Source organism: Perissodus microlepis, chromosome 16 (genome assembly GCF_051167445.1).
Source record: "Perissodus microlepis isolate ML-2025 ecotype Zambia chromosome 16, ASM5116744v1, whole genome shotgun sequence".
NCBI classification, from domain to species: Eukaryota; Metazoa; Chordata; class Actinopteri; order Cichliformes; family Cichlidae; genus Perissodus; species Perissodus microlepis.
The window spans coordinates 14,031,675-14,058,818 of NC_140476.1; the positions used below are offsets into that span (position 1 = coordinate 14,031,675).

Consider the following 27,144-nt stretch of genomic DNA (forward strand, 5'->3'; position numbering starts at 1 on the left):
CTGGTTCATTTTTTCTTTTTTGTTTAATGAGCTGCTCTGAGCTACTTTTTAATCAAAACCTCCCCCTGCGATTCATAAAGTGCACAGAAATCACTGCATATGGAGTCATATGGCGAATACTTCAAATGCAAAGAAAAACCACAGCAAGTTTGAACATTTTAGCAAGTGGGAAAACTTTGGTTGCTTAAAGATGTATTTTAGCCCTAAAGGAACTTTTGCCTCTTACTTTGTGCCAGTTTTTTAACATTTTTTATTACCAGTCACTTACAAGTGTTTCCTAGGACTGGCTGAATTCTTCAGCTCCGTATGATCTTAACAATCTTGTTACCGATGTGTCTCCTTTGCATAAAAATGTGGGGGGGGGGGGGGGGGGGGGGGGTTTGTACCGATTCTCCTGTAAAACACCTTTTCTTAACAAGTATTACTTTCAGCAGTGTCACTCTTACATTGTGGTCAAGAGTTATGTCAGGAAGGGCATCTGGCATAAGACTAAACACGCCAAATTGTCTGCTGTGGTGACCTCTTGGGAGATAAACAAGCAGCTGAAAGGACCATCTAACTCCAGAGATACTGCTGGGAGGCTTTTTACTGTAGAGCTGCTGCCAGTTTGTGATGTACTGAGTTAGACAGTAGCCACTGATTGGCCTCATTTTAGTTGGTGGGCTCAAACAGAATATTAAAAAATGGCAATCAGATAAATAGAAAGACAGGAACATATTTATTATATATTTGGTTTCCCATCTGTGTTGAGTCGAACACCACAATACACGTTCAGACTTATTTTACTAGGATTGCTCTGCTCAGTGGATTAGTATTGATAAGTGACCCTTGTGTGACTTGATGACTAAGTTCTGTCACTAATCAGCTCTTACTGTATGTAGATGGGGGTAAATATTTATATTTAATATTTTATATCTATACTGTACTGTGTGATTTGAGATGTGCATTAATTCTCACTAACCCTCCTTTTTATTTGTCTTATAATTGTTTCCTTTTTTTGCCGACCAGAGGGACCCATCAAACTCTTCTGTAGGTTATGCTTGTCGTGTTTGCTGTTTTGTCCCCACCCCTCCCCTCTAGTGTCCCACATTTCACTTCCCCAGTTAAAAACACAAACCTGTTTGCTGTATTCATGCCCTATTTTCACGTTTCTCAAACACTTTCTGTCTTCTTTCACCATTTTCATTAACGTGCGCTTGCCAACATGCTATATAAAGCAACACATCCCCAAGCTAGTTTTCCCTTGAAAAACACAGCAATCTCCACATTTCTGTAGTATTACTCCAGTGTTTGTTTAAGTGTTTATTTGAATGAAATCTGGCAACATCAGAAAGAGTTGAGTGCATGCTGAGGCACAGTGACCTGCTGTGGCATGCAGATGATTAAAGCGATAGGCGCCGTGCATACTGGAATGCTGTTTACCTTTCCCATGACAGCCTTATCTTATTTGTCCCTGCTGACACCTTGTCCGTGTGGGGAATCAGGGCACCATGTCAATGTTCAGCTTCAATGAAGCAGCAGTGGTGGCTACAAATAGCTATAATCTGTCCAATAAATAGTTTGTCATCAGGCTTACCGCATACACCGTTTACTTAACAGGTACAGAAAGCTAAGAAGCTTTGCTCTATTTGGGGAAAAAATACATACAAGGCAGCGTAGTTTCTGTTTTATTTTGAAGGGCTTACAGAAAGCATTTAGTTAATGTAAATAACACAAAGTGGGACTTTGTTTTTAGAGATTAGACAGATATGGCATCTAGCTACCGAGAGAGTCATATCCATGTGTGTTACCAGTCCCAGGTACTTGTCTACCCTTTCACCTGCATGCTTATGTGAACTGTTGATTGTAGATAGACACCCTGTGCTAACTTGTCTGTATTCTGTTTAAGCTGTTAAGATCAAGAAACCCATAAAGACCAAGTTCCGTATGCCCGTCTTCAACTGGGTGGCCCTGAAACCAAACCAGATCAACGGGACTGTTTTCAATGAGATTGATGATGAGAGGATACTGGAGGTAAAGCTCTCCGCTGATTCAGAGGTTACGCATCCGTTTCCTGCCTATATCCCAGGAAAATGAATCACGAATTGACTGCTGTTGCTTTTTAGGACCTGAATGTTGATGAGTTCGAGGAGATGTTTAAGACGAAAGCCCAGGGCCCGCCCATCGACCTCACTGCAAGCAAGCAGAAGGTCATCCAGAAGGGACCCAACAAGGTGGCTTTGCTGGACTCCAACAGGGCAAAGAACCTGGCCATCACGCTGAGGAAAGTGGGCAAGACACCCGAGGAGATCTGCAAAGCCATTCAACTGTAAGCCTTCAACTGGTGTTCCTGCATGCAGTCTGTTTTCCTAAACTCACATGGCTGTATGCCTGTTTTTCTTATAAAATAGACTAATGGTTCATAACACGTGTCCTTGTGACTCCTCATCGTCCAGGTTTGATTTACGGACTCTGCCGGTGGACTTCGTGGAGTGTCTAATGCGCTTCCAGCCCACGGAGAACGAGATTAAAGTCCTGCGACAGTTCGAGAAGGAGCGCAAGCCTCTCGAAAGCTTGACGGATGAGGACCGCTTCATGATGCAGTTCAGTAAGATCGAGAGGCTCATGCAGAAGATGACCATCATGGCCTTCATCGGCAACTTCGCCGAAAGCGTACAGATGCTTACACCGGTGAATAACGACGCTACGTTGTCATTCTTAATGTTTTTATGCTGCAACCTTAGAAAGCAACAGCGCTGTGCTGGATTTGATGTCTCATTCTCACCCACAGCAACTGCATGCAGTCATTGCAGCATCTGTGTCCATCAAGTCATCACAGAAACTGAAGAAGATTTTAGAGGTAACGGAACCATTCGCGTCCCTTATGACGCATCGTGTCAAATGCATGCGTGGTTTCCTTTTTCATTCTTGCTTGCTCCTGTCCTGCAGATTATCTTAGCTCTTGGAAACTACATGAACAGCAGCAAAAGAGGAGCGGTGTATGGATTCAAGCTGCAGAGTTTAGACTTGGTAAGTTGCATTTTGTTACCTTTTAGCAAAACTTTAAAGACTTTTAGAAAATGTTTCAACATGTCTGTTTTTTCTTTCTTTGCAGCTACTTGATACCAAGTCTACAGACCGGAAACAAACATTATTACACTACATAGCCAATGTGGTTAAAGAGAAATACACACAAGTTTCCCTTTTCTACAATGAGATGCACTATGTGGAGAAAGCTGCAGCAGGTGAGTCGTACAGTGAAGTTAAGTTGGGCGGAAGTGAACAGCGCATAATCTGACTGCGTCTGTCAGTGAGAGACAGAGACAGAATCTTATCATGTTTCTCTTGGAATAAACTCCAGAATTTAATTGTGTATTTCTTTCTCTAGCCGGCGGTGCAATTTATCCATCTAGATTATTGCAGTGTGAGTTGCCAACTTGTGCAGATGTGAGTTGTAGTCTGTTTTAGGGTGAAAGGCACCATGCATAGGTCAGCTGTCTATGATAGGGTGATTCACACATATGGACAATTTAGAATAGAGACAAGTGTAACAGGAGTAAAGGTAGTGAAGGTACATGAGTTTAAATATCTGGGGTCCACCATGTAAAGTAACAGACAGTGCACACGAGAGGTGAAGAAGGGTGCAGACAGGGTGGAGCAGGTGGAAACGAGTGTCAGAAGGATGGCAGGATGAGTAAAAGGAGCGGTTTACAAGATGGTAGTGAGACCCGCTGTGATGTACGGTTTGGAGATGGTGGCATTGACAAAAGCAGAGCGCAAGATGTTAAGATTTTCAGTGGGAGCGACCACCAGGATGGATGAGATTAAAAATGAGTACGGGACAGGGCTGAGATGGTTTGGACATGTGCAGAGGAGGGAGAGTGGATATAAAGTACAAACCATGTTGAATATGGAGCTACCAGGCAGGAGGGAAAGGGGAAGATCGCAGAGCAGATTCATGGATGTAGTGAAGGAGGGACATGCAGAGGGTTAGTGTGACAGTGGAGGATGGGAGGATTAGGGTGAGATGGAGTCAGATGATCCACTGTGGCGACCGCTAAAGGGAGCAGTTGGAAGAAGAAGTTAATCTACTCCATGCATGTATCTGACCGTGAGAGTAAGAAAATAGCAGAAATGTAGAAAGCTAGACAACTCATGCCACAACAATCTAGATGCTCAAACTGCACTACAGCCCACAGGAGAACAATGTGATTTTGATCCAGAAGATGCGACACACTTTACATGTACAGGTTTGTGTCATGTAAGCTAAACTTCTCTGTGTTCACAGTGTCGCTGGAGAACGTCCTGCTGGATGTTAAGGAGCTGCAGAGAGGCATGGAGCTGACCAAAAGAGAATACAGCATGCATGGCCACAACACCATGCTCAAAGAGTTCATTGCACACAATGAGAGCAAGCTAAAGAAGCTGCAGGATGATGCCAAGATCGCACAGGTAAAAGGGTGATTCGTGGCTCGCTGTCAGACACTGGGGCATGTATTTGCATGCAAACGTGATTGGTCCACATACAGTGCAGGCAATGAGTCTGTGTTACTTCATTTGACAGATATCTGTGCCTTTTGCTCTTGTTTTTGCTTTTTTTAAGGATGCTTTTGATGAGGTGGTGAAATTCTTCGGCGAGAACGCCAAAACCACACCGCCATCAGTCTTCTTCCCTGTGTTTGTACGATTTGTTAAGGCCTACAGGGTGAGTTGGATATTAGTCTCACACATTGGACAGAAACAGACAAAACACACACTTCTCTCCATGATAAATAGTAGTCTTCACTTCATTTAATTGAATTGAATTTGAACATGAATGTGAAATCTTCTCAGCAAGCGGAGGAGGACAATGAGCAAAGGAAAAGACAGGAGCAGATTATGCTGGAAAAACTTATGGAGCAAGAAGCCATGATGGAGGAAGACCAGAAGGTAAGCACCCCACCTCCCACCCTCCTTTCCCAGCTCTCCAACTACCCTTTTCTACTTATCCCCAACCCCCTACTTTCTAGGACAGGAGTCTACAGAGGATCACAATGACCAGAAGGTAAGACAGCTCCACTTCCTCCCCTTCCTCTTCATCCTAATTTCCTCCAGACTCTTGATCACAGGATTAGTTGAGTGCCGACTGCCTGCTGGGCGCGCTTGTATCTAGTTCTGCAGTCTTACGCCCTGCTGAGTCACATCGCATCAACTCAGAATCGGCGATTATACGACTTGAACGGTTCAATTAACTCACACACGCTTGAATGAACCGAGGCATTTTTTGAGCTGAAACAAATTACAAGTGGGAGAATCCTTTGTCGAAGATATTTTACTTACTGGCCGTAACACTTTTATGTGCCTGTCTTCCTCAGTCTCCATCCCATAAGAGCAAGAGGCAGCAGCAAGAGTTGATCCAGGAGCTCAGAAGGAAACAGGTGAAAGACAGTCGCCACGTCTACGAAGGCAAAGACGGAGCGATCGAGGACATCATTACGGGTAACGTCCCCCGGATCACATGGCTACAGTCTGTGGCTAAACTCATATTTACACACATCCACACTCACACACACACACTTGGTGCCCTGCATGAAAGTCCTTTTCTGCTATAAAAGCGGTCATTAACAGAAGGATTCAAAACTAACACAATGACTTTGGCTCTTTTAAGTTTCAACTGTCAGGTGCTTGAGAACCAAAGGTAATAACTGACTAGTCCAAACATGCACTGACGGCAATCTGTTCAACTCAAATGTGTCTCACCGTGGCTTATCTGCTTTGTCTTTGCTTTGTAACACCATCTGTACATAGGCAAGCCCGGATATGACTATCTCCAGCAATAAAAACTTAGGGATGAAATTCACCCTTTGTTTACTGAGGGGAGATAAAACTTGAGTAAACTTGAGCAACTGAGTGTATTAACTCAGTTCAGTACCTAAGTAAGCTTCAGTGTATTTTTTAGGCACTCTGTAGTTTTTATTATAGTCTTTGTATAGCTTAAACTAGGCCTCATTGTTCAGTTTAACACCAACCTCCCTTTAAGCCATCTCTCTACTGATTGGCTGCTCCTGGCAAACAGAAGTTCTAAGAAGAAACAATAAAAGATGAACTTTAAGTATTTAGTTTTATCGTTTATATTTAATTAAATTTTAGAGAGAAATGTTAGATAGTTTCTACAGAATGTAGCTACTTTTATAAAAATACAAAACATCTAATGGATTGTAACAGTAACAACCCAGGCTTTAAAGATATAGTGGTGACAGTTGGCTCATTATCAAAGAGCTATAACAGTAAAATGTTACTGATGTCTCCTTAACAGTATAACCTTGATATCATCTGTTTTTGGGAGAATTCGGCTGTAGAATTCGCTCTGGGACCTTCTTTAAAAAAGACTTCGCCTTTGCATCGAGATGCTGTTGTTGGGTATTTGCTTAGTGCTAACCAGTGCTAAACCCCTGTAGGAGTCTGCTTTTCTTACATTGTATTTGTCTTGTTTTGTCTTGGCTGTTGTCCCTGTCGTTTCCAATGCAGTGCTGAAGACCGTGCCCTTTACCGCCCGCACAGCCAAGCGTGGCTCTCGGTTCTTCTGCGAGTCCGCTCTCAATGAGGAGTACCATTACTAAGCTTGTAGAACTCTCTATCTTCTCAAAGGTTGCTGGAAACAAACAGTTCTCTTCTTGGTGTCCTTCTGTCCTTCCTCCTCTGCATGCCTTTTTTTCCCCCCCACGATTCTCCTTTAACAGTTACGCTCACCTCTCACACCTCGGACCTGTGCATGTGCACTGTGACAAGCCCTGGAGACACGCCCGAGTGCGGGTGTTGTGTTTCTTGTTTTTTTTGTCTTTTTCAAAACAATTCTCCCTCACCCCACGTGTGTTCACGTTTTCTCCCTCACTGACCATCATAAGGTGCTGGGGTAACAGTTTTCTTTCCACAAATGCATGGAGTGTGACACCCACATTGATCATCATTGTTTTATCAAATACAGCAAACCATAATGTCACAGAGAGAGCAGTTTCCAATCTGGACATTAAGAGTGCTGAGAAGTAAAGAAACACCGTTAAGCTGGCTGCTGCCATCTAGTGGCCAAGACTCAAAAACAATTACTGAGCTATGAACATACTTAAAAAGTTTTTCTCTTCTTAGCCTCTAATTGGGTCACTATGACATTAACATGTTGCACTACATCTTGCAATATACAAGCTAAGGTCATTATCTTCACGGCAGGTATGATGTAGAAGTGTCTGTGGCATTATACCTTGCTTTTTTTGTGTGTGTTTTCAAAGAGTGTTTTCATTCAAAATTCATGTTTGTTCACTATCACATGTTCATAGTTGTGTGCATGCTGATTGCTTCATCCCTGCTGCTTGCTCATACTGCACCCCCTGCTCTCCCAGTTAGTCCATGTGCCACGCTCGCTTTGCCGCCCGCTCTAGGTCACTTCTCGGTGACTCAGTCAGGCTCGTTGCTATTCTGCATGGTGTGTGCATATAGATCATCTGGTGCATTTCAGGAGTTTGTGTGTGCTACTAACATGCAACCAGGTTGCTTCACTGAAGGTTTTGAGGTGTTTGAATCACTGGTTGCATGCATGCTTCAGTGTTTTTTGGGGGTTTTTTTTTTTATGTTTTTTTGGTGGTGATGAATTGTATTTGTTTCAGTTTACAGTTGTGCTGCACAGAAAGGTAGAAATGGGCTCTCTTCCATCTTGCTGGTAGCCACTTTGCAAAGCAGTCTGGGTCTAGTAACAAGGAGAAAGAAAAAGCTTTTATCCTTCTCTCCACTCCCTCCTCCCTCCTCTGCCAGTTGAAACAGTTAACAACCTCTAGCTCTGTCCTCTCTCGTGTCCTTACCCAGCTCTAGCTTTTCTACATCCAGCCTACTGCCACACCGCTTGGCTCTTGCAGCGCTCTTTTAGCAAAGCCAGTGTGAATTGTTTGGCTGACGTGCACCGGTCAGCCTCCTTCTCCATTTTTAACCTTCATTTTGTCTTCTCTTCATCTAGCCCTAAAGAAGAATAATATTACTAAATTTCCCAATGTCTACTCGAGGGTAAGGAACTCCTCCAGTAGCACCCCTGTAGTGGATGTGCCCCAAACCTGGCAAGCATCTCTTTATTACCTCAGTTTCTGTCATACTTCTTTCATTTCAAGTCCACTCATCATTGACCTACTTCTGTTCATTGATGTAGTCATTTGTAGCAGGAAATTTCTGTGTGTAGTGATTAGCACATAACCTTACTCTCCTCACTTGTCGCTTTGGCTTTATTGTAGAGAAAAGATACATTTTCATGCATTCACAATATGCATGAGAGATTTCTTAGATTTCTGGCAGAGGTTTTTAAAAAAAATTCTGTGGACTGTCTCATGTTTAAAAACCAAAGACAGGTTGTTTGGCTGTTGTTTGTGTAGACATCACACTGCTTTGAAAGACAGGCTGCCAGCACTGTGAACATGTGAGCTCATCAAAACACCCCGATGAAGACGCCTGACACCATCTTTTTATCCATGCCCATCCCCAACCCTTCTTTTCTCTCTCAGATTTGAGGAATCAGCCTTACAGGAGAGCGGACGCCGTACGGAGGAGTGTCAGGAGACGCTTTGATGATCAGAACCTGCGGCCGGTCAACAATGGCGACGTAGTCATGTGACGAGGGAATAGTGCATGTGCTAGGGTAGGGGATGGGGGGAAGGGAGAAAGGTATTGGGGGGGTAGAGAAAGAGAGTATGGAGTGACAAAAAGATCGAAGCAGTGAAGGATGACGCGTGAAAGTCAGGTGTTTGTAGCAACATGTGAGATGATTATGTATATATATTACATAAGAATACTCAATATTCCACATCTGTGCTATAGTATTAGCAGCATTTCACTATGAAGGACTGGGACACGTATGGGACTGAATTTAAAGTGTCTGAAAGGTTGATTTAAAAGCCTTTGACGAGCCAAGTGCCTGAATTTTATTGTTGTTTTTTTTTTGTGGTTTCACGTCACGTTGCCGTGTTTGCCTAATGACTGTTCTTAATAATCCCACTCTGAGCAATACAACGTGACCTGGCTTTAATTTTTCAGATGTGTAAAACTGGACATGCGGTGGCCTTAAGAGCCACGTGAAATGGCGTTACGTGGGAAAAGATGATGTAGAATGTACAGGACGGGTTCTCTTTTTAGCTGTTACAAATATTATTGTTACGGCCCTTTAGTCCGCTCCTCTAACAACATGAACATGCTCAACCTGCACTTTTTAAAAAAAAATTTTTACATCTCATGAGGGTTTCTCAAATTATTAAAGGGCTGTTAATGTGGTATGAACTCTATATTTGTACTAAAGCAACTATAAAGGTAAATAAAGACCAGTTTAATGTGAATTCTGTTTATAGCAGGTATCTCCATACTGATTCTTCTGTCACGTCTTATTACGAGTGATCAGTAAGGGCTGAATTTGTAGCTTCTAATCCATTAAAAAACAACTTATTTTCAAGTTGTGCATATCTGTAGCTGCACAGCTGGTTTTGTGGAAGGAATTATGCAGAGCAAGAAAACCGAATACCTTTTCTATCGAGGGTAGAAACTGCACGCAAGATGCGAAACTTTACTGGATGATCTCATTGTCAGAACTGGACATAACTAAGCGTCGTGCTTCTGTGAGCGTTTTACAGGCTAACAACATTCCAGGTCACCGAGTCTACTCGCTTTACTGTAATTTTAATGTATAGTATTTAACCACTTAAAAGATTCATTTAAGCTTATGTCGTCATCTAATGTGTGTTTTAAAACGAGGCAAAACAAAAGTATACAACATAAAAAGTTTCCTAAATGTACAGATATTTTGCTACAAACTGTTTTTTCTTTTTTTTACCTAATTCACATCACCAGATGGGTAATATTGTACATATTGTTTAAACAGAAGTTTTCCCTGCCTTGTGCTATACAACTTGAATGTTATTTTAACTTAGTTTTTCCCCCCATTTTTGTATATTTAATTAAGCCAAATTCAGCCAGAAATCTACAGTAGTGTGTTTGATCATCTTTTACTGTTATGCAGATGGCAGTGGGGTCACGCACTTTACCTGTTAGGGTGTCAGAGGTGCATAAAAACAAAGAAAGTCTGGAAAAGGTTCTGATGTGCAGATGTTTATACACGCCAACTTAATGGCTACACTAACAATCAAAAGTAGTTCTGTTCATTGTCTCCACTGAAGCATGTGACGCCATCGGCTCCTTTTCTTTGAACTTCACTGTCTGTGGCAGCGTAACTTCTCGAACTGGATATTACCAGCATGCTTTTATCTTGGACATTCACCAGAAATGTATTTTAGGCAGTTTGTGCTTATAACAAAATAACAATTTTTAAATTAGGTGATGAGATTTTCAATATGTTCAAATAAACTATTTACATTAAATATAAAGTTCTTTACTCTCTGTGGTTTGTTGTCTGATTCTTGTCAAAACGATGAAAATATAAGTTCGTGAGTGCAGATGCATTCATTTAGCTTTTGTTTTTTTGCCAAGAGCAGAACCTCACATTAAAAAGCTAACCAGTGTTTCTCCATTTGTTCTATTTAAGCAATGTCAATTCAACCTTATTTTATGTGTTTAAACTGTAAGTAGTTACAGTCCATACAGTGTTTGTCTGACTTATTCATATTTAGGACAGTGACTGAATATTAACCAGTAGTAAAGCACACCATAACTGAACCACAATGCAAACTCTGTCCCTTAAAATAAGCAGAAAGATACATTAAGTGGTTATGACTGCATTTGTGTTAGTAAAGTGTTACCAATAACTAGCAGTAGATGTAATTTTGTGTTTCCGCAACACAAGGAGTTAATAATCACCCACTTAATGTTTGCCCAATATCAATATTGGACCACTTGTTTCCCAGAATTAAAAAACACTACAAATCAACTGCAATGCAATGCAAACTATATACCTGAATTATCAAAAAGTTAATGCAAAGACTGAGACGACATTAGACAGCATAGGTGTTCCTAATAAACCAACAATGGCATCACCCATTAGTCTTCTTTGTTGGCTATTTGTAAATCTGCAACAGCATGGCAACAATCCTATAATCTTGGAAGGTTTGGCAACAACTTATCATCTAAGTAAGTCAAAGCAACACCTGCAGACAACTTCCAGTGAAACTGTTTTATTACATTTAACTAAAGTATCGATTTCAGCAAATCCTCCAATTAAAACCTTTCATTCATTCAAACCAGCTGCAGTTAAATTACTTCAAATCAGACGTAACCCCCAGTATTCCTGGACATGTGGACAAGTTTCTTGTATTTCTACACATTTGCAGTGTCTCATAAAGATATGCTTTTAAGTGAATATAAAAAAAATTGTCAATGGAAAACATGTATAACTACAGCCAACTGAAGAAAGGTAAGCTAACAAAAAAACAACTCAGTATTTAACAGCTGATCAGTTTCCTGATATCATATTAGTCAAAGTCTATGTAAAAGCTCAGTATATGGCATTCCCATAAATACCACAAATCAGTCCATTATGGGCGTATGACCAGCACGGTCAGATGAGCTTGAAGGGGAATGCATGTTTGGAGAAGTAAGAGGAGAGAGCAGCATGAATTATCATCAAGGTGCGTCCAGCTGTTCCAGCAAGTTTCTTCTCCTTTTCTCCAGCTCTCCTTCACTCAGCTCACTGCCCGACGTGTCCCAGCCACCCTTAAACGCACCATTAAAAAAAATATAAAGATTCAGTACTAATGAAAATTAGATCTTTTTAAATAACTAGTTAACCGCACGACCTTTAGCTCATGCTAGAAACTGTAAGCTAACATATACGCTCGAGACTTCTTTAAAACACACTAACTTTGACCTGAGCCCCCCAGCTAATCTCACAATACAGGGGCGATTTTTTATAATAATAATAATAATAATAATAATAATAATAATAATAATAATAATAATAATAACATTCACCTCCTCTTTGGCTGCTTTCCTTTTGGGAGATTTCTGTTTGGACTCTGAACGAGATTTCCCCCGAGACTTGTCGTTCTCTTTCTCCTTCTCTACCTCCTTTTCTCGCTTCCCATCACGGTCTCTTCCTTTCTTCTCGTTGTCAGAATCTGGAGACGCCTGTTTGTCATAATTACAGTTAGTGCACACACCAGTGTTGCCAGTACATTTGTATTTAAGGCATCAAGCGCACACATTTGTTTCTTCCTGCACACTTACAGACTTGTGGCGTCTCTTCTTGCCCTTCTTCTTGTGCTTCTTGGATTTTTTATAGCTTCTCTCTGGTTTCAGGTAGAACATGTCAATGAACACACACAGTGTGGCACTTTTTCCCCTTCTTAAATACACAAATCAACTGATCTGAGCTGTAAAAACACTCACCAGATTCTCCACTTGATGAACGTTCTGAGGGGGATTTGGACTGCGACCTCTTTTTCTTCTTGTGGTATTCCTCATCCTCAGACTCAGAGCCCTATTAAAACATTACAGATTAGCAGTGCATGATATGAGCAATGCTTTTTGTAAAGTGTGCTTTGCTACATAATTTTTCCAGTAAATCTTTACATAAAATACAGAATGGAATGATGTGTATTCAGTTAAACCCTGTATTTGACTAAAACAGTGGGCAGAAAAGTATTTAAAAAAAACCATGTTTTTTTAAACATTTGATCTGTGGTCTAAGTGTATAAAATGTTCATTTTCTTGTGGTGGTACTAACTGATCGAGAGCGGGAGCGCTTCCTGTGGTGCTTTTTGGACTTCTTTGAGTGTTTCTTGGTCCTCGAGTGGTGATGCTGGCACTCATGCTGTTAAATTAAATAAAAAGTAAATACCAGGTTAAACATCATTATAGTCGTCATCAAGTTTAAAAATTTCATGCCCCTGCTAGCGTCATGACTCACCTCCAAGACATGCATGAAATCTTTGAATATTCTTTTCCTCTCCGACTCCAGAGTCACGTCTTCAAAGGCAGGCTCTTTTAGGAACCTCTCTCTGACCTGAAATGGTAAAATGTCAGTCATCAGGAAACATTAAATACAATCAAGACTGGAAAAAAGGGATGAGGATAAAAATAGAAAATAAATGGTTTTGCGAAACCACACGAATTTGATCCGCATTGAAAGTACATACTCCCTCCCACGTAGTCTCTGGCTCCAGTGGCGGTGTGGCCTGCTTCAGCATGTTCTTGAAAGCAGCTTCTTTCCTTTTCATCTTCCTGGCCTCCTCCTTCTCTCGCTCCCTCTCTCTGGCTTCAGCTTTCTCAAGCAACTAATTAGGAAAAGGGGTTTCTAAGTGAGTTAATCTTATAATGAAATAAAACAAACAGCCATGGTTCAACACACACATCTTTCATCCCAAGTGAAGTCTTTCAGATTGGACAGGGCACAGAGCAAAAGGTGGGGTACACCCAGGAAAGGTCACCATATCCACACTTACAGCCAATTCAGACCTGCATACATCCTCAAACAAGCAGGTCAAGGCCTGTGCTTATGTATACTCATTAAAATTTCATTGATTTGGGCTTGTTTATCCTGAAAGGTGTTTTATTCTCCTTTTTCCATAATTTTATAATCTGTAATAACATGTTTTTGTTTATTTGGGGGCCGTAGAAACAAGTAGGCTCAGCATTGACACATCTTGTGACGGGGATAGGTGGATTACGTGTGGATACAGACCTCTGATGAGATCACTTTCAACTGTGTGGAAAGATCTAACATGAGTTTTAAAATAATTATTAATTTAAATGGATATGATGTCTTTTAACACCTAACAACAGGATAAAACTTAAAGCTCTCTAAGCGAAGGAGAGGTGCTGGTTATTTAAACTGTGACCTGTTTTACATTTATTATGCTGATTTAATAGATTAAACCCAGCTGCTGTAGGGTCAGCTACTTAACAGTTCACCCTACTTTAATATCAATATTTGTGTCCATTAATGTTTACGAACAGGTGCCAACTCAAAGCATATGATGCAGAGCTGGAGTCTTACACTGTTGAAGGCTAGCTTTATATTTCCTGCATCCAGCGTGGTAGCTCTCTTATCCGAGCTGATGACTGATCCAAAGTCATCAAAGCTGGTGTTGACTTCAACCAGGAATCCTTTGTCCTGGGAAAGAACAGATCAGATTATTATTAGATGTATAATTGGATCAACACAAGGAAGGTGCACGAGTGCGGACTGTTCCTTAAAAATACCAAATATAAATAACATTTTATGAGGTTAGAGTAATACCTTAAGAATATCTTTGATTATTCTCTTTTCATCATGATAGCGTGCTTTCAAGTCTTCCACATAAAATTTGAAGAGGTCCAGGGGAGTGGAACCTGCGCAACAAACAACATTAAATTTAAAAATGTGTAAATATTGATCCTTGCAGCAAATAAACAAGGTTCAACAGCATCAGTGGACCACAACAAGGGTGCAAAACAGTAAAGCCAAATAATTAAAGATTTAGAGACTAGTGTATTATCGGAATAAGTATGAAAAATAAAAAGGAAAAAAATATGGAAATAATAAGGAAATTAAAAGAAAATATAACCTCAAAAAGCTAAACTGTGATTCATAAATCGTTTATGTTGTCAGTTGTGAATGTTTTATTTCTGTGTTTATGCTATGATTCAAGTCCGACTGTCACATTCAGCTCATGCAGACGTGTGCGTGTGGCCCGCTGTCCTACCCGGCTGGCCCAGCATGTTGGCAAAGCGGATGTCTGAGCTCAGTGTCGGGTACATCTCCATCCAAGCAGACATGGAGTGAAGTTGGCCGTGATCATGAAGCTCGTCCAGAAATTTCTGAGAAAACAACAAGAAGAGATGAGGATCAGGAAAGTACATGTGGCCTCTTCTTTTGGCTTCTATTAAAACTGTTATTAACCTGATTAAATGTGAAAAATTACATGCAGCGCATTTTTTTTGTTTCTTTTTGAGACATCAATTCTTTGTTTTTGCTTCTCACCTGGAAGGCCTCTCTATTCTTGCGCTGCCGTCTTCTTTCCCTGAGAAGTGTCTTTTGCTTCTCTTCCTCCTCCTCCTTCTCCAGAGCCCGAATATGCTCCTCAAAACATATAAGGGCATCTTCTTTGTCCATATCTGTAAGCAGATAACGGCACTATCAGTAGGCTGAACATATACAAACACACATTCATGCAGAAGCACAATGACCTGATAAGAAATGTTTTTCTTCTAATTCTACTAAAACCGTTGTATTATCTCATACTTTGCAGCTCCTCATCCTCTGCAAAGGTAGGGTTATCTAGCAGATACTGCTGGGCCTCAGACCAGGTGGTGCGGTATGTGACGTTTGCCATGTTGTCCAAAATGTTCTTCAGAGCTTCCCAGTTCCTTTTTCTCAGCTGCTTGGCTTGCTCCTAAAGTAGAGAATACAACCAGATGGTAATTGCACTAGACCATAAAGCTCCTACTCCTAAATAGGACACTGAAAGAGGACTTATACACAATAATTATGCCAAACATGTTAACTAAAAATAAAATCAAAGATTCCTAATGCACTTTGGAGCCCTTACCTTCTCTTTTTTAGCAAGGTAGAACAACACGTCTTCATAGATCTCTAGCCTGTCTCTCTCTGGCACGCAGCTCCACACTTCAAGCTCACCAAACATCTGTTCTGCTTTCCTGGATTGCAAGAGTACGCACACAGACACACAAACACTTTAGAATATTTTTCCCACAAAGCCACATGAGGGCACCATTTCACTTGCCAAATTTAGCTTTAAGGCACCAGTTGTTATGTTTTTTTTGTGAGCCATCCTAGGCACAACACAGATATTAATGAAAGCTGAAAAAGTTATCATGTCTTTTAAGATGTGCGCTGAAAATATTCAATATATTTGACGTCTGTTGAAACCCTGTTGCTCAGAAGAGTCACTCGGTGTTACGGGCTAAAATAAGGTATTAAATGCAAGGACATACACCCACACAGCATCAGAAAGCCTTGCTCTCACCATCCAACTGCCTGTTGTGTGCCACCCCAGACTACAAACCCAGTGCCAGCAGAACACTGAAGCTGGCTTGTTGTCAAGGTCACTAGTTGATTACCCCTTTTCCTCTGCCCATCATCACAACTTTCACCCAAAAACTAAAGAGTGCCGATGAAAAAGACGTTCCAAGAATTTATTAAGAAGTTTGATATTTTAAGTGTTTTATGTGTTGTTCACTGAGATCGAGTAAGTTTCCAATAAGTGTGTTTGTTGGAAAGCTGTTGTAGACATTAGCAAACAAAATCAACAACAAAAAAAAGCTAAGAGATTTTGAATTAGATATAACCTTTACGTCACATGCACCTTGACTTTGAATAGATTCATCAATCATTAACTTTCTAATGAACTCATTACACATGCGAAACTTTGACCTTGTAACAATTTGTTATTGTGTAAACAAATTCAGCAATATCAACGTGACTAGCACTAACAGGTCAAAGTAGCCTAAGTGGAAGTCAACAGTGCTGTAACTGCACAATGGTGTGCAAGCACCACAGATGTCCTCACACTCAACCAGTCTGCATAATGATATTGACAGTTCAGAGAACTGCAAATCAATGCAGGGGGGGGAAACAAAATACTTTATTGCCATATCACAGTAACACTTACTTGTATCTAGTGGTAGATGTCATCTTTTCATGGTTCTCCAAGAATCTCTGAAAAGTCTCTTTTGACTCTTTGTATTTAATTCTGGCCTCCTCCTTTTCTTCCTTCTCTGTCTGGACTTTGTATGCATTGAACGCCTGCTTCTTTTCGCTCAGCTTCGGAAGTGCACTTTGTTGATAAGAAAAGTAACAAATTGTAAGTCAGAGATGGTGACAGTTTAAACTTACTATTGTATGAAGGATAAACAGATCTCTGGAAAGCATTGTACCTGTAGCGAGGATCATTGATAATCAATTTCATGGCCTGTTCCCAAGAGGAGTTGGAGGATACGCCCTGAAATACAAAGCATAAGAAATATTCATGATGGTTTCAAATAAAATCTGCACACAAGAAATATTTCAAATATATTGCCTTGTTGTCCTGTTAGAAAAAAGTACATCGACCTGGATACGAAAATGTAGCTTTGCTGATGTGGTCTAGAAGAGAACACATTTTCTTAATTACTAATAGATGGTGGGTTAAAAGGTGTGGAGTGGCAATAAATCAAGAAGTGCCACCAAGGACCTTTGTAAGTGCCCTTTCTGCCACTTGCCTCTCCCAAGGAGTGACTACTTCATCCATTATGACTGATTCCACTATGTGCCTCGGTCTTGTCAGTTGTCACAGTTATTCTAACTCACTCAGGCATGCCACTTTCTCTCGCTGTCTTAATCCCAGCCAGTCCTCGTGCCTTTGATCCAATAAAGCTAATCATAAAGACACAGCCATTAAGATCTTGCAGGAAATGGCAAGCAATCTCAGAGGAGAGCTTTGTGCACAAAATTAAAAAGCTCCTAAATATAGCAACATTCAAGGTGGGTGGTGCTAGGCCACCGTGCAAGCCGAACACACAACACGTCCACAGCAACAGGAGGTGAGGTTTAATAGGCCTCCCAGGGGCTCAAGAGCAGGGACAGGGATTAGATCCAGATCTGAATGCAAATGATGTGATGATGAACACATCAGGCACTAGTGAACACTGAGGTGGCAAAAGTAGTCTTAAAAACAAATCAAGATTTGCATTCCAGTGCCAACAACAGAGCAACAGTCAATGGATACTTAAACACACACATTAAAAAAAACAACCCTCAATGGAGACAGTTTAAAAGCTGTAGGATGACTTTTTGGGCACAAAAAGTAATCAAATTATCAGATATTTGCTTTCTGATTTAAAACATACTTAAAGAACCAAATTTGTGCAACATCATGAATCAAATTTTGTTGCACACTTGTTGACTGCCTAACATCTCACATAATTAATTTATACACTGAAAAATAGAGAACATTTTAGAGTTAGAATCTGAAAACAAGAATGACGGTGACCACTCAGTACTCCCCTGCAGTAAAGGCATGCCTTCTCTCCTACAGCTTGTTAACAGCCTGACTCACCTTCTCCTTCAGCAGCTCTTTGAAGGCCTGCTTGGCTTCTTCTTTTGTATTCCATTTGTACGTTTTCTTCTGAAGTTCTGGCCTTTCTTCTTTTACAACCTCGACACTAAGAGCAAAGAAAATTATTATTGACACTGAGCACTTTTGTAGTTCTCTGCAATCAAAGATGCATTAAAAAACGGCTTTGTTACACCAATATTATAAGTAGAAAGTGCTCTGTGAACGCTAACCCAATAGAGCTGTGGTGGCCTGAGATGACCATAATGGGGATACCCTTTAAAGCTAGTTTTTGGTTACAAGCCCGACATGGAACCCGACGTATTAGCCAGAGGTCCCTTTACTACAGTTTGGCGCAGCGGACCTTTTTTATATATGCACGGAATAGTTTTCTACAAGATCGCTGGAAAAAGTGCAGCCTTACCTAATGTCCACACTACTGTTACTCATTTTATATTAATATTTAAAAATCGAGTTGGTATTGGTGGCAAGTAACAGTAATAGTAATAAATCACACAGCAATAGTACATTCATGTAGTTGTAAAAAGCTTGATAACATATTAAGTAATCCTAAGTATTCAGAATACATTACTCTTATTGAGTAACGTAACGGAATACGTTACAGAATACATTTTGTGGCATGTATTCTGTAATCTGTAGTGGAATATATTTTAAAAGTAACCTTCCCAACACTGCTGATGTCATTGTTTGAAACTTTACCCACATTTAATAAGAGCATCGGTTTAACAATATGTGACAGGAAATGAGGAAAAGCATAACAGGTCCATTTAAAAATTTGCTTTGACCATCATGTTCATTTAAATGAGGAAGCGCAATCTAAGCTATTAGTATTTTGAAGGCAGATGTGTTACAAGCTTGCATTATATTAACTTCTCACAATCACATGGGTTTCTAGCACCACTATAGTGATTTTATGAAAACAAAAACAGCAAAATTTTTAAACAATTCTTAAACTAACTTTAAAAATAAATTACTTCAGAGGCTTCCATTCAATTACAACAAGTTTAAAATGTAAAATACTGTAACTGATACTTTGAGTATTTCATGTTAACATCTGCATAAAACTGTATGAAGACCTTTTCCTTCAATTCCTTACTCCCTGCAGCCGCCAAAAGGCAGCAGGATGTACAACAATCAATCAGAACCCTAGGATTTTATGAGTACTATGGTGGAATACACTGTCATACACATAGTATCTACTGTGTTTAACTAATTGAGAGGAAGATGGTACAAAATAGCCAAACTGAGGAAAATCTCTGGCTACATCAGCAGATCACTGTGCATTACAGCCTACTTTCCAACTTCTTCTTAAGCCAAAGCCTAAGCCAAAGCCCATTCATTATTTATTTTCTGAAATGGATTATGATACAGCCGTTGAGTCATATCTTCTGATGTGACTGTTTAATAATAATAAAACTAGAATAGCTCAGACTGCTGTGGTTATATCAGTGTGAGAATTAATCAACATTTTTATTATTTATTTACATCAATACTGTAAAAGTTAAATTTAAAAAAATCCACCATCTGCATCTTGCTGCAGATTTGTGGAGCTATGTGGTCTCTCTCCACTGCTCTGAACCATTCTCACAATAATGTCATTTCCTGGAGAGGCCTCTTTTCATTTGCCGAGCTACTGTTGCCATGCATCACTCTGACCAGCACAGCTGTTCCAGATCGATGAGAGCAGCAATGTGGCTGGCTTTGAGTCCATTTATTAATCACTACACCTTCTGATTCATAATCCACTTCAACCACAACAGCAGGTATGCTTGGAGATAGCCACACAGGCAGACATGTCATTGCGCTTGCTCAGTTAAACTCTAGATTCATAATTGTTTACCTGGCTACAGCCTCGGTAGCTGCTGAAGTCTCAGAGGAAGCCACAGGTGCATCAGCTGTCTTCACCTCAGGTGTTTGAGTCACTGCTGCCTGGGATGGTTGTTCCTCTGAGACTACTACCGCAGTTTCCGCCTCCACTACAGTCGCTGCAGGAGCTACATTATCTGCTTGCACAGCAGGAGCTGCAGTGGTTCCAGGAGCCGCTGCCTCTGCAGTCCTAATGTAAGATCATGACAATAAAGCCATACGAGATTAATAATTGTTGATGACTGCTGTATTTGTTAATCATATTACAAAATGAAGACATCAAGAGTAACCGGTGGTAAACAGCAAGCTCTTACCCATTCTCCTCTGCTTTGATCATAGCTGGAATTGACAAAAGAGATAACAGTTAAGGTGCTTGCTTTCATTTTTAATCATGCAGCAGATCAAGAGACCTTTTCAAGGATAAATATACTAAAGGAGCCAACAAGTGTCCTGTGTTTTGTAAGTCCTTTGTTTACACATCAATCACACCACATCCCCTAATGTATGGAGTGATCTGTTGACAAAGTCAGCATTCTTCCAGTCATTGTGCCATTAAAGGCTTTTCTGTAGAAGGCAACATCTTTCAATATAAAAATCCCTGCCTTTCATACAACAGCTTTGATATAATCAGATACCGCTCTTTACCTTCCAGGTCCTCCAGCTCTTTGGGTTTTGTCCATCTTGACTCCTTTGTCTGAGAGTTGTAATAATAAGGCTTCCCTGTGTCTGACTTGTACTCCTTCCAGGGGCATTTTGACAGCATTTGCTAAAGAATTCAAAGAATGATGGGAAAGGTTTTTTTAATAGTTTAAATGAACAGCAAGGCCTTAATTAGTGTGAGTCAATATCCATAGTCCAATAACAAATCAGTTTTTTTAAGTATAGATGACGCACATATTTTAAAAATAAAATTGTTTAATATATGCACACAAAGGATTTAAATAATTCCCCCAAAATGAGTGGGGCAAAATCCAATTTAGCTTAATCTGGTACATTTATCATTACTGTAATTTTAATACGTGAGCACTGCAATTGCTAAGTGCCAAATTAATAAAATGTATGTGAATATGCAAGTAATATAAATAGTTCAAATTAAAAGCTCTGTACCTCTGCAGGAGATTTGAGTTCATCCGGTTTCTCCCATGTGGATTGCTTAGTCTCTGTGTTATAATAATAGGTCTTTCCATCTAGTGATTTATGTTCAGTCCACACGGATTTCTGAAGCAAACAAACACGACAGATAAATCAGATAATTATTTTGGTTGCATTTTGAATGATTTTATAGTTCCTTGTTAATTGTGTCTAGTCTTTCAATGTTTCATGTGCACAAACCTTCTTTGGCTGTTCTTCCTGCGGGGATCCATTTGTGGTACTCTGCAGGGGGAACGGAAATAAATGTTGTGAGACAGCAGGAAAAATACTGGAGCTAATGACGGTAGCTCAAAATTGTCAAAGCTTGTAGACTTCCAATTACTACATATCAACAAAATGTTATACTTACAGATGTTCCAGGAGCAGCAGCTGTGAAGATAAACAAGACAAAAAGTAGTCAGACTTTAAACTTCTAAATACGCCTAAACATTAATTTTACTGGATTAAGTAAAAAAAATCCTACCTGTGGAGTCAACACCAGGCTGTTGACAGGAAAAAAATAACAATGTTATTGGTGGATTATTTTTTTTCCCAGTCTTAAAGTGCACATCTACAGATTCATTATTAACAACAAAACAGTAAGAGACACAGCTTTACTAATCAGTACATTACTCCACAACCTCAAGATGTATAGCTAGTGTTTGGTTAGATGTGTCTTATGATCACTAAACCCATCTGGATGTTGTTAGAGATAAATACAGTAAATCATTTTGCTTATTTGCATAACTCGCTAACTATTACTTAAAAAGAAAAATCAACTGAACTTCAGCAGTGAAGGGTTAATGTATTTGGCTTTTTTTGGATAAGCGATTCACAGAAAAACTAGAGCCAAAAAACAAAAACACAAAAAATGTGACAATAATAGACACATTGCATGCAAGTGTAAAATTTTCATTAGCTAGTGTTTAATTAGGTTTTTTAGCTGTTTTGTTTCAACATGAAAATATATTTTTTATGGAAGGTTATAAATTTATAGCCAACAGTAGTGTTCCATGGCTGTGCAAATGTTTCATTAGGCATTTCACAGACTGCAGTGTATTTTAAGAAGTGTGAAGCAGAGCACTCAAGAAACATAGTGAAAAGAGTTACCGGTCCCGTTGGCTGTACAGCCGCAGCTGGTATGCGAGGGGGCATCATCATTCCTGGCATCATAGGTGGCATCATGCCTGGCATCTAATAAAAGAGGCACCATGAAATATTCATCTGGTATTTCCATGCTACCTAATCCAGGCAGAGGTATTTAGACACAGTGTGAAACAGGTTGCTGGTGTGTAGAAGGCTGCTTGACTGATTATGCTGCGCTTACTGAAAGTGTGATGCCACAGCCTGACACCTGTGAAGCAGCAATATGCCAAACTACAGTGTTTCACCACCTCTTCAGACTTGCGTTTCTGGCACTCTGATCAAACACTCCTCCCCATGATCATGCCTATTTATGCATGACAGGATTACATGCATGATCCACTTTTTTTTTTAATCACTAGATAAAAAAAAAGAAAAAAAAGACTACAGCTACATCATGCCTATTTATTCATTAACTGTCAGCTAATGAAAGAGATTTAAACTGACGAACTAGAGCAGGGCGATATGTCCAAAAATATTTATCACGATAAACATTTGAAAATTTGCGATAACGATATAACTGACGATATAATTGACACCAGACAAAATACTTTACAACTCCACAACTTTATTAGTGCAAAAAAAACCCCAAAACAACAACATCAATGTATTTTCACTTAAACAAGCAGCTGTTTTATGTGCATTAAAGTTATATAAAAATTTAACAGTGCAAATGCAAATTCCTTGCTGTCAGTTTAACCAAAAGGCATTTCCAGTGGAAATTGGCCGACATATCCTGAGCATAACCATGTATAATATCCACAAAACTTAAAAAGAGGTTATACACACACAATACGGTAATATTATGTTGAAGCACAGTACGTATCACTCCGCGAGGCTCCTGACTATGGTAGCCGTAATGCTCCGACAATCCATCAAGCAGTGCAGGTTCGTAGCTTAGCAAAGTCGTACTAAAACGTCTGATAGATTTTCCAGCGCCGTGTACCACATAAAATCGTTTCGAGGTCAGTAAACACAACCAGAATTCATACATAAGGCCCACGGGATTATAAGGGGCACTGTCGATTTTCAGAAAAATCAAAGGATTGATTTTAAGTGTGCCGTATTTTCCAAAAAACACAGTAACAACGACGGCCCGCTAGCATGCTCTACCAAAAATAGTGCTTTGTTGTGTTTTTGATGGACGAAAGCTAAACCAGTTCCACACCCCTGAAGTTGCAGCATTTTTACAAACCAATTCTGGTTCATCCGTTTTATTTAACGATCTGCTTTCGCCGCCATGCTTTTTCTGCCGTGTGCGTATGAAAACAAAGGCACTACGCATGCGCGTTTTACCCATATTCTATCGCGATATTTCATTTTTCTATCGTTGCCCAACATTATTATTACCGTGAACGGTATGATATGGCCCAGCCCTACGACGAACAACATTTTTTCTTCAGTCAATTAGCGCCCCTATCAAGCATTCGGAGCGTTAGAAGATAAGAAAATATACCTGGTCTGTAAATGTTGATGGATGTGGCTAAGTGTGACTAACATGAAAGTATAACCACTTGATACATGAAACAATGATCAGAACAATTCAAGCAAATAACTAGAAAAAATGTTAATTCTTTCACTTTAAAACATTTTGAGATGTGTCTCGTTTAAGGTTATGCTTCTCCCTAAATGATTAAAGTGGAGGGAGAAATAAATAGGCTGCATAGTCCCTAGACTTCATAAGGCACAAGGACGAAAAGAGGGTAAAAAAAACCCAACACAAACAAATCTATGAGGTTACTACAAAGCTCACCTGTCCCATTGGTGGTGCCCCCATTGGTGGCATTATACCCGGGGGAATTATACCAGGAGGCATTGGTGTCATGCTGGGAGGTCGCTGTCCCATAGGGGGCATTCCAATGGGAGGGAAATGAGGTGGTATTCCAGGTGGTCCCATCTTCATAGAAGAAGGAAGACAAAAACATTATATTGTAGTTAGAAGAAATAGTTTCTTAACCCTCTGAAATTACCTGGATCTCTGCAGTGTTCCATATAATATGCAATCTAACATTATACTGAATCACAGTTAATTACACATAATGAGTAAGACCTAAAAGGGGCAAATGAAAGAAAGAAAGTGCAACTCTCTGCTCCTTCAAAGGCTAATTTAAGTTAGGTGTTCTAGCTGAGGAGATAAAATAGGGAGTGTGTGAACACTGGCTGCCACAGTGTGTGATGAACATGGTGGAGGAACTGTGCTTCAGTCACACTAACTTTCACAGGACCTTAGGAGAAGCACTACACATGCACTAAACTGGAAAGAGCAAAAAAACTAAATCAAATCTACAGATGTGGAAGTTCTTTGAATCAAAGACAAACTGACTAAAAATTTGGGGAACTAGCAAGTGTTTTTTCAAAGTCTTCATTCCACATATAGTGGTGAAAATTCCACCAGAGATACAAATTTTGACAACCTTTAAGTTACGTATGGCGACACTTGTTGAACATGATGCGCGAAACAAACGCAAGTGAAGAATATATGATCAAGTTTGCAGGAGGATGATTAATACGAAAATCAAAAGAATTGTGATATATAGTAAAGTTATTGTTTTAAATATACAGATGTTAATCATTCCTGTGTGAGAGAGGACGTTTGTACAGTTTTGCTGAGATTGGGTCACCTATAAATACATAAATACAAGTAAGACTGTCAGGGTTTCTCCTGCACAGAAAAAATATTTGAGCATGAAAAAATCCTCTCAGTTTCTAAATGTACCTAGACACGAGCCCAATCAGCCCAATATGCAATATTGAAAACCTGCAGAAATGTGTGCAAGTTGATAAAATCAGTGTCTGGAAAGGTCCTTTCTTTTTTTCCTTAAAACAAAAAAAGAGAAAAAAAAGGGAGTTTGTATCATTATTTAAACAGCTACTGGAAACAGTTTTTGTAAGATGTTGCTGCTACTATAGGAAGCAAGAGTTTACTGGTATTCTTGCCTAAGAAATTTATTTATATAACTGCCTATAATTCTAACTTTAACCCCCAGCAAATTTATAAGTAATCAATGCAGAAATCAAAGTAATTCAAATTATGTTCTTTTGGATCTGTAAACAAAACTGCATTTTGATGACTTACAAATGGGGGAGGTATCGCCGCGGGCGGTACACCTGGATAAGGTGGTGCTTGGCTCGGCCCATTATTAGCTTCCGACGAAGACTGTGAGGAGTAAGAAACACCACACAGAGTTAGTGAACTCCCAACAGCCAGTTGTGCAGTTAGCAGTGTGCTTCAATCAGGAAAACTACCATTTCTCCAGATATGTGTTTAAGGAATTGTGAAATTAAGTAGTTTACAGCTAATAAAGCACTCTAAATAAATTTGGCTGCTCCCAAATAAAAAATGCACATAAAGAGTAAAGTAATGGCTACATTGCGCATTTCAATTAGTGCAGTTACATGAAACCACAACGAGTGTGTGAATATTTGGTTTGAAAGTTTAAATGAGGTAGTACTAATTGGGGTGTCAGTAATCAAAACATTATATGAAATCAGTTTTAATTTGACATATATAAAGCTTATAATGTCTAAAGACAAAAGACTAGAAAAACTACACAATTCTCGTTTTGCGACAAATTATCAAGCATTTGGTTTATTTAAAAAAAACGTATTTATTTAAAAAGTAATATCTGCATCATTAACTCAGAATGAAACGGTGCCTACCTTAATCTACACCCTTTAAACAAGTGCTTCCTTTTTCTTTTTACATAAATAATATTCAAAAAGACTTCCGGTTTATTCAGAATGAATAAGGGTCCTCTAATACGGACACCAACATTACATATGGCACAGGCAAACACATGTACCCATAGCCTGGGTAACAACAAATTCATGCGTGAAGCTTTAACATTTTTTGTATCTGAATAACGAACCCTAAAGAAAGCCTTGTAGTTTAACCAGACAATATATTATCATGAAATACCATAGTACTGATTGTTTTCGGTGATCATATGTCAAATATGGTCTATTTAAGTTCACTCATTTGGATGCATGAGTGGGATATTCTTTTTTACTACTACGAAATTACTACTTTTAACCGATAAAGTTCACTTAACTCCTGACTTAATGTGACCAGTAACGTTGGCTGTGCTAATGTAAATTATGTGGACTGGTAACAATCGTAAGAACCTGAGATAACTGCTGCTGTTTGTGATGAATGACTGCAGGATCCGTCTAATCTCTGGAAATGAATCGTAAAAGGCTAACGCAAGAGTTCAACTGCTTAATTATTCAACGAACCAAATACACTTTCACCGCCGTAATTTTACTTCACGAATACCGTAACACGTTTTGCTGTTTTTACACATTAACAAAGCAAAGGGCGTGCTATACCCAAAAAAGCTTCAGCTAAAGGAAACCGCTTATAACACGAAGGTAGGCACATACCGCTTTATTAGCCCACTGCTAACAAGAAATGCTAACCCGTGGTCTTTGATACACGGCATTGTTACGGTATAGTTTAGATAAGAAGATGGCTGCTAACCAGGCCTTAAAAATTCATACACATAGTCTTAACAGTTTTCGTCTTTTTCGTTACCGCTATAAACTATTTTTTGAACGCCTGCACTCACCATGTTGAAGAGAAGAACCTCCGAGAAATTTGAGCACTTCTCAACAACAAGCAAAACGATTGGTTGAGCTTCCGCCTAGCGCTCAGAGGTCAAAGGTAACAATTCTGTAGCGTCATTCTGCGTTGGAAATGCGCACCAATGCGCAACACCACCGTTTCCTCCAAAAGAAACTGGCGTGTTAACCAAGGAAGAAACAGCGATGGAAAAAAAAGTCCACTTTAAGTCAATACGCTATAGTCAAACTTAAACATAAAATTATATGTTTCTTGATGTTAAATAGCTTAAAGTAAAAATAGCCATGCAACTGCATGAATGAATGAATGAATAAATAAATAAACAAATTCTATTTTCTATTATGAAATTTAATTTATGCCATACAATATATGCAAATATAGAGAAAGCCACATATACTTATGACTTGTCTCATTAATACGATATATGGTACTGTG

General features: G+C 39.5%; 2 protein-coding genes across 9 annotated transcripts in view; one reads left to right on the forward strand and one right to left on the reverse strand.

Moving 5' to 3' along the window:
* The window catches only part of fmnl2a (formin-like 2a), a 51,424-nt gene extending 41,055 nt beyond the window's left edge, over positions 1 to 10,369 (forward strand). The window contains exons 16-28 of one of the 7 annotated variants that reach the window (XM_084954609.1): positions 1,009 to 1,029; positions 1,889 to 2,013; positions 2,106 to 2,308; positions 2,436 to 2,670; positions 2,771 to 2,839; positions 2,929 to 3,009; positions 3,095 to 3,224; positions 4,268 to 4,431; positions 4,583 to 4,684; positions 4,813 to 4,908; positions 5,334 to 5,457; positions 7,961 to 8,057; positions 8,496 to 8,609. In XM_084954609.1, coding sequence (XP_084810735.1) covers positions 1,009 to 1,029; positions 1,889 to 2,013; positions 2,106 to 2,308; positions 2,436 to 2,670; positions 2,771 to 2,839; positions 2,929 to 3,009; positions 3,095 to 3,224; positions 4,268 to 4,431; positions 4,583 to 4,684; positions 4,813 to 4,908; positions 5,334 to 5,457; positions 7,961 to 8,057; position 8,496 — 1,448 coding nt within the window. In that variant the 3' untranslated portion in view covers positions 8,497 to 8,609. Of the gene's footprint in view, positions 1 to 1,008; positions 1,030 to 1,888; positions 2,014 to 2,105; positions 2,309 to 2,435; positions 2,671 to 2,770; positions 2,840 to 2,928; positions 3,010 to 3,094; positions 3,225 to 4,267; positions 4,432 to 4,582; positions 4,685 to 4,812; positions 4,909 to 5,333; positions 5,458 to 6,486; positions 6,607 to 7,960; positions 8,058 to 8,495 lie in introns of those variants that run through there. The other 6 variants (XM_084954610.1, XM_084954611.1, XM_084954613.1 and 3 more) reach the window with 6 other exon arrangements.
* Positions 10,370 to 11,089: 720 nt separating this feature from the next.
* Positions 11,090 to 26,781, reverse strand: prpf40a (PRP40 pre-mRNA processing factor 40 homolog A). Of its 2 annotated transcripts, XM_084954616.1 has the most exons (27): positions 26,696 to 26,781; positions 25,204 to 25,284; positions 23,881 to 24,024; positions 22,095 to 22,178; positions 21,469 to 21,487; positions 21,355 to 21,374; positions 21,186 to 21,227; positions 20,961 to 21,071; positions 20,499 to 20,619; positions 20,168 to 20,192; positions 19,828 to 20,043; positions 17,970 to 18,075; positions 16,810 to 16,874; positions 16,545 to 16,709; positions 15,462 to 15,570; positions 15,155 to 15,305; positions 14,894 to 15,027; positions 14,616 to 14,730; positions 14,171 to 14,262; positions 13,928 to 14,044; positions 13,068 to 13,205; positions 12,839 to 12,934; positions 12,656 to 12,742; positions 12,319 to 12,409; positions 12,157 to 12,218; positions 11,902 to 12,057; positions 11,090 to 11,643 (listed from the first exon to the last, which is right to left on the reverse strand). In XM_084954616.1, exons 1-27 carry the CDS (start codon positions 26,696 to 26,698, stop codon positions 11,554 to 11,556), a joined length of 2,640 nt encoding a protein of 879 aa, XP_084810742.1. In that variant the 5' UTR covers positions 26,699 to 26,781; the 3' UTR covers positions 11,090 to 11,553. The 2 variants fall into 2 exon arrangements, with proteins under 2 accessions (XP_084810742.1, XP_084810743.1); XM_084954617.1 differs by lacking the exon at positions 25,204 to 25,284 and having other exon boundaries at positions 26,696 to 26,757.
* Between the last annotated feature and the right edge of the window lie 363 nt (positions 26,782 to 27,144).

Coding starts and splice junctions, on each gene's coding strand:
- prpf40a (XM_084954616.1), bottom strand. Junction 15,028..15,154: donor AGAGGATGAGGAGCTGCAAA/GTATGAGATAAT, acceptor ATCTGCTTACAG/ATATGGACAAAGAAGATGCC. Junction 12,935..13,067: donor CAGAGACTACGTGGGAGGGA/GTATGTACTTTC, acceptor TTACCATTTCAG/GTCAGAGAGAGGTTCCTAAA.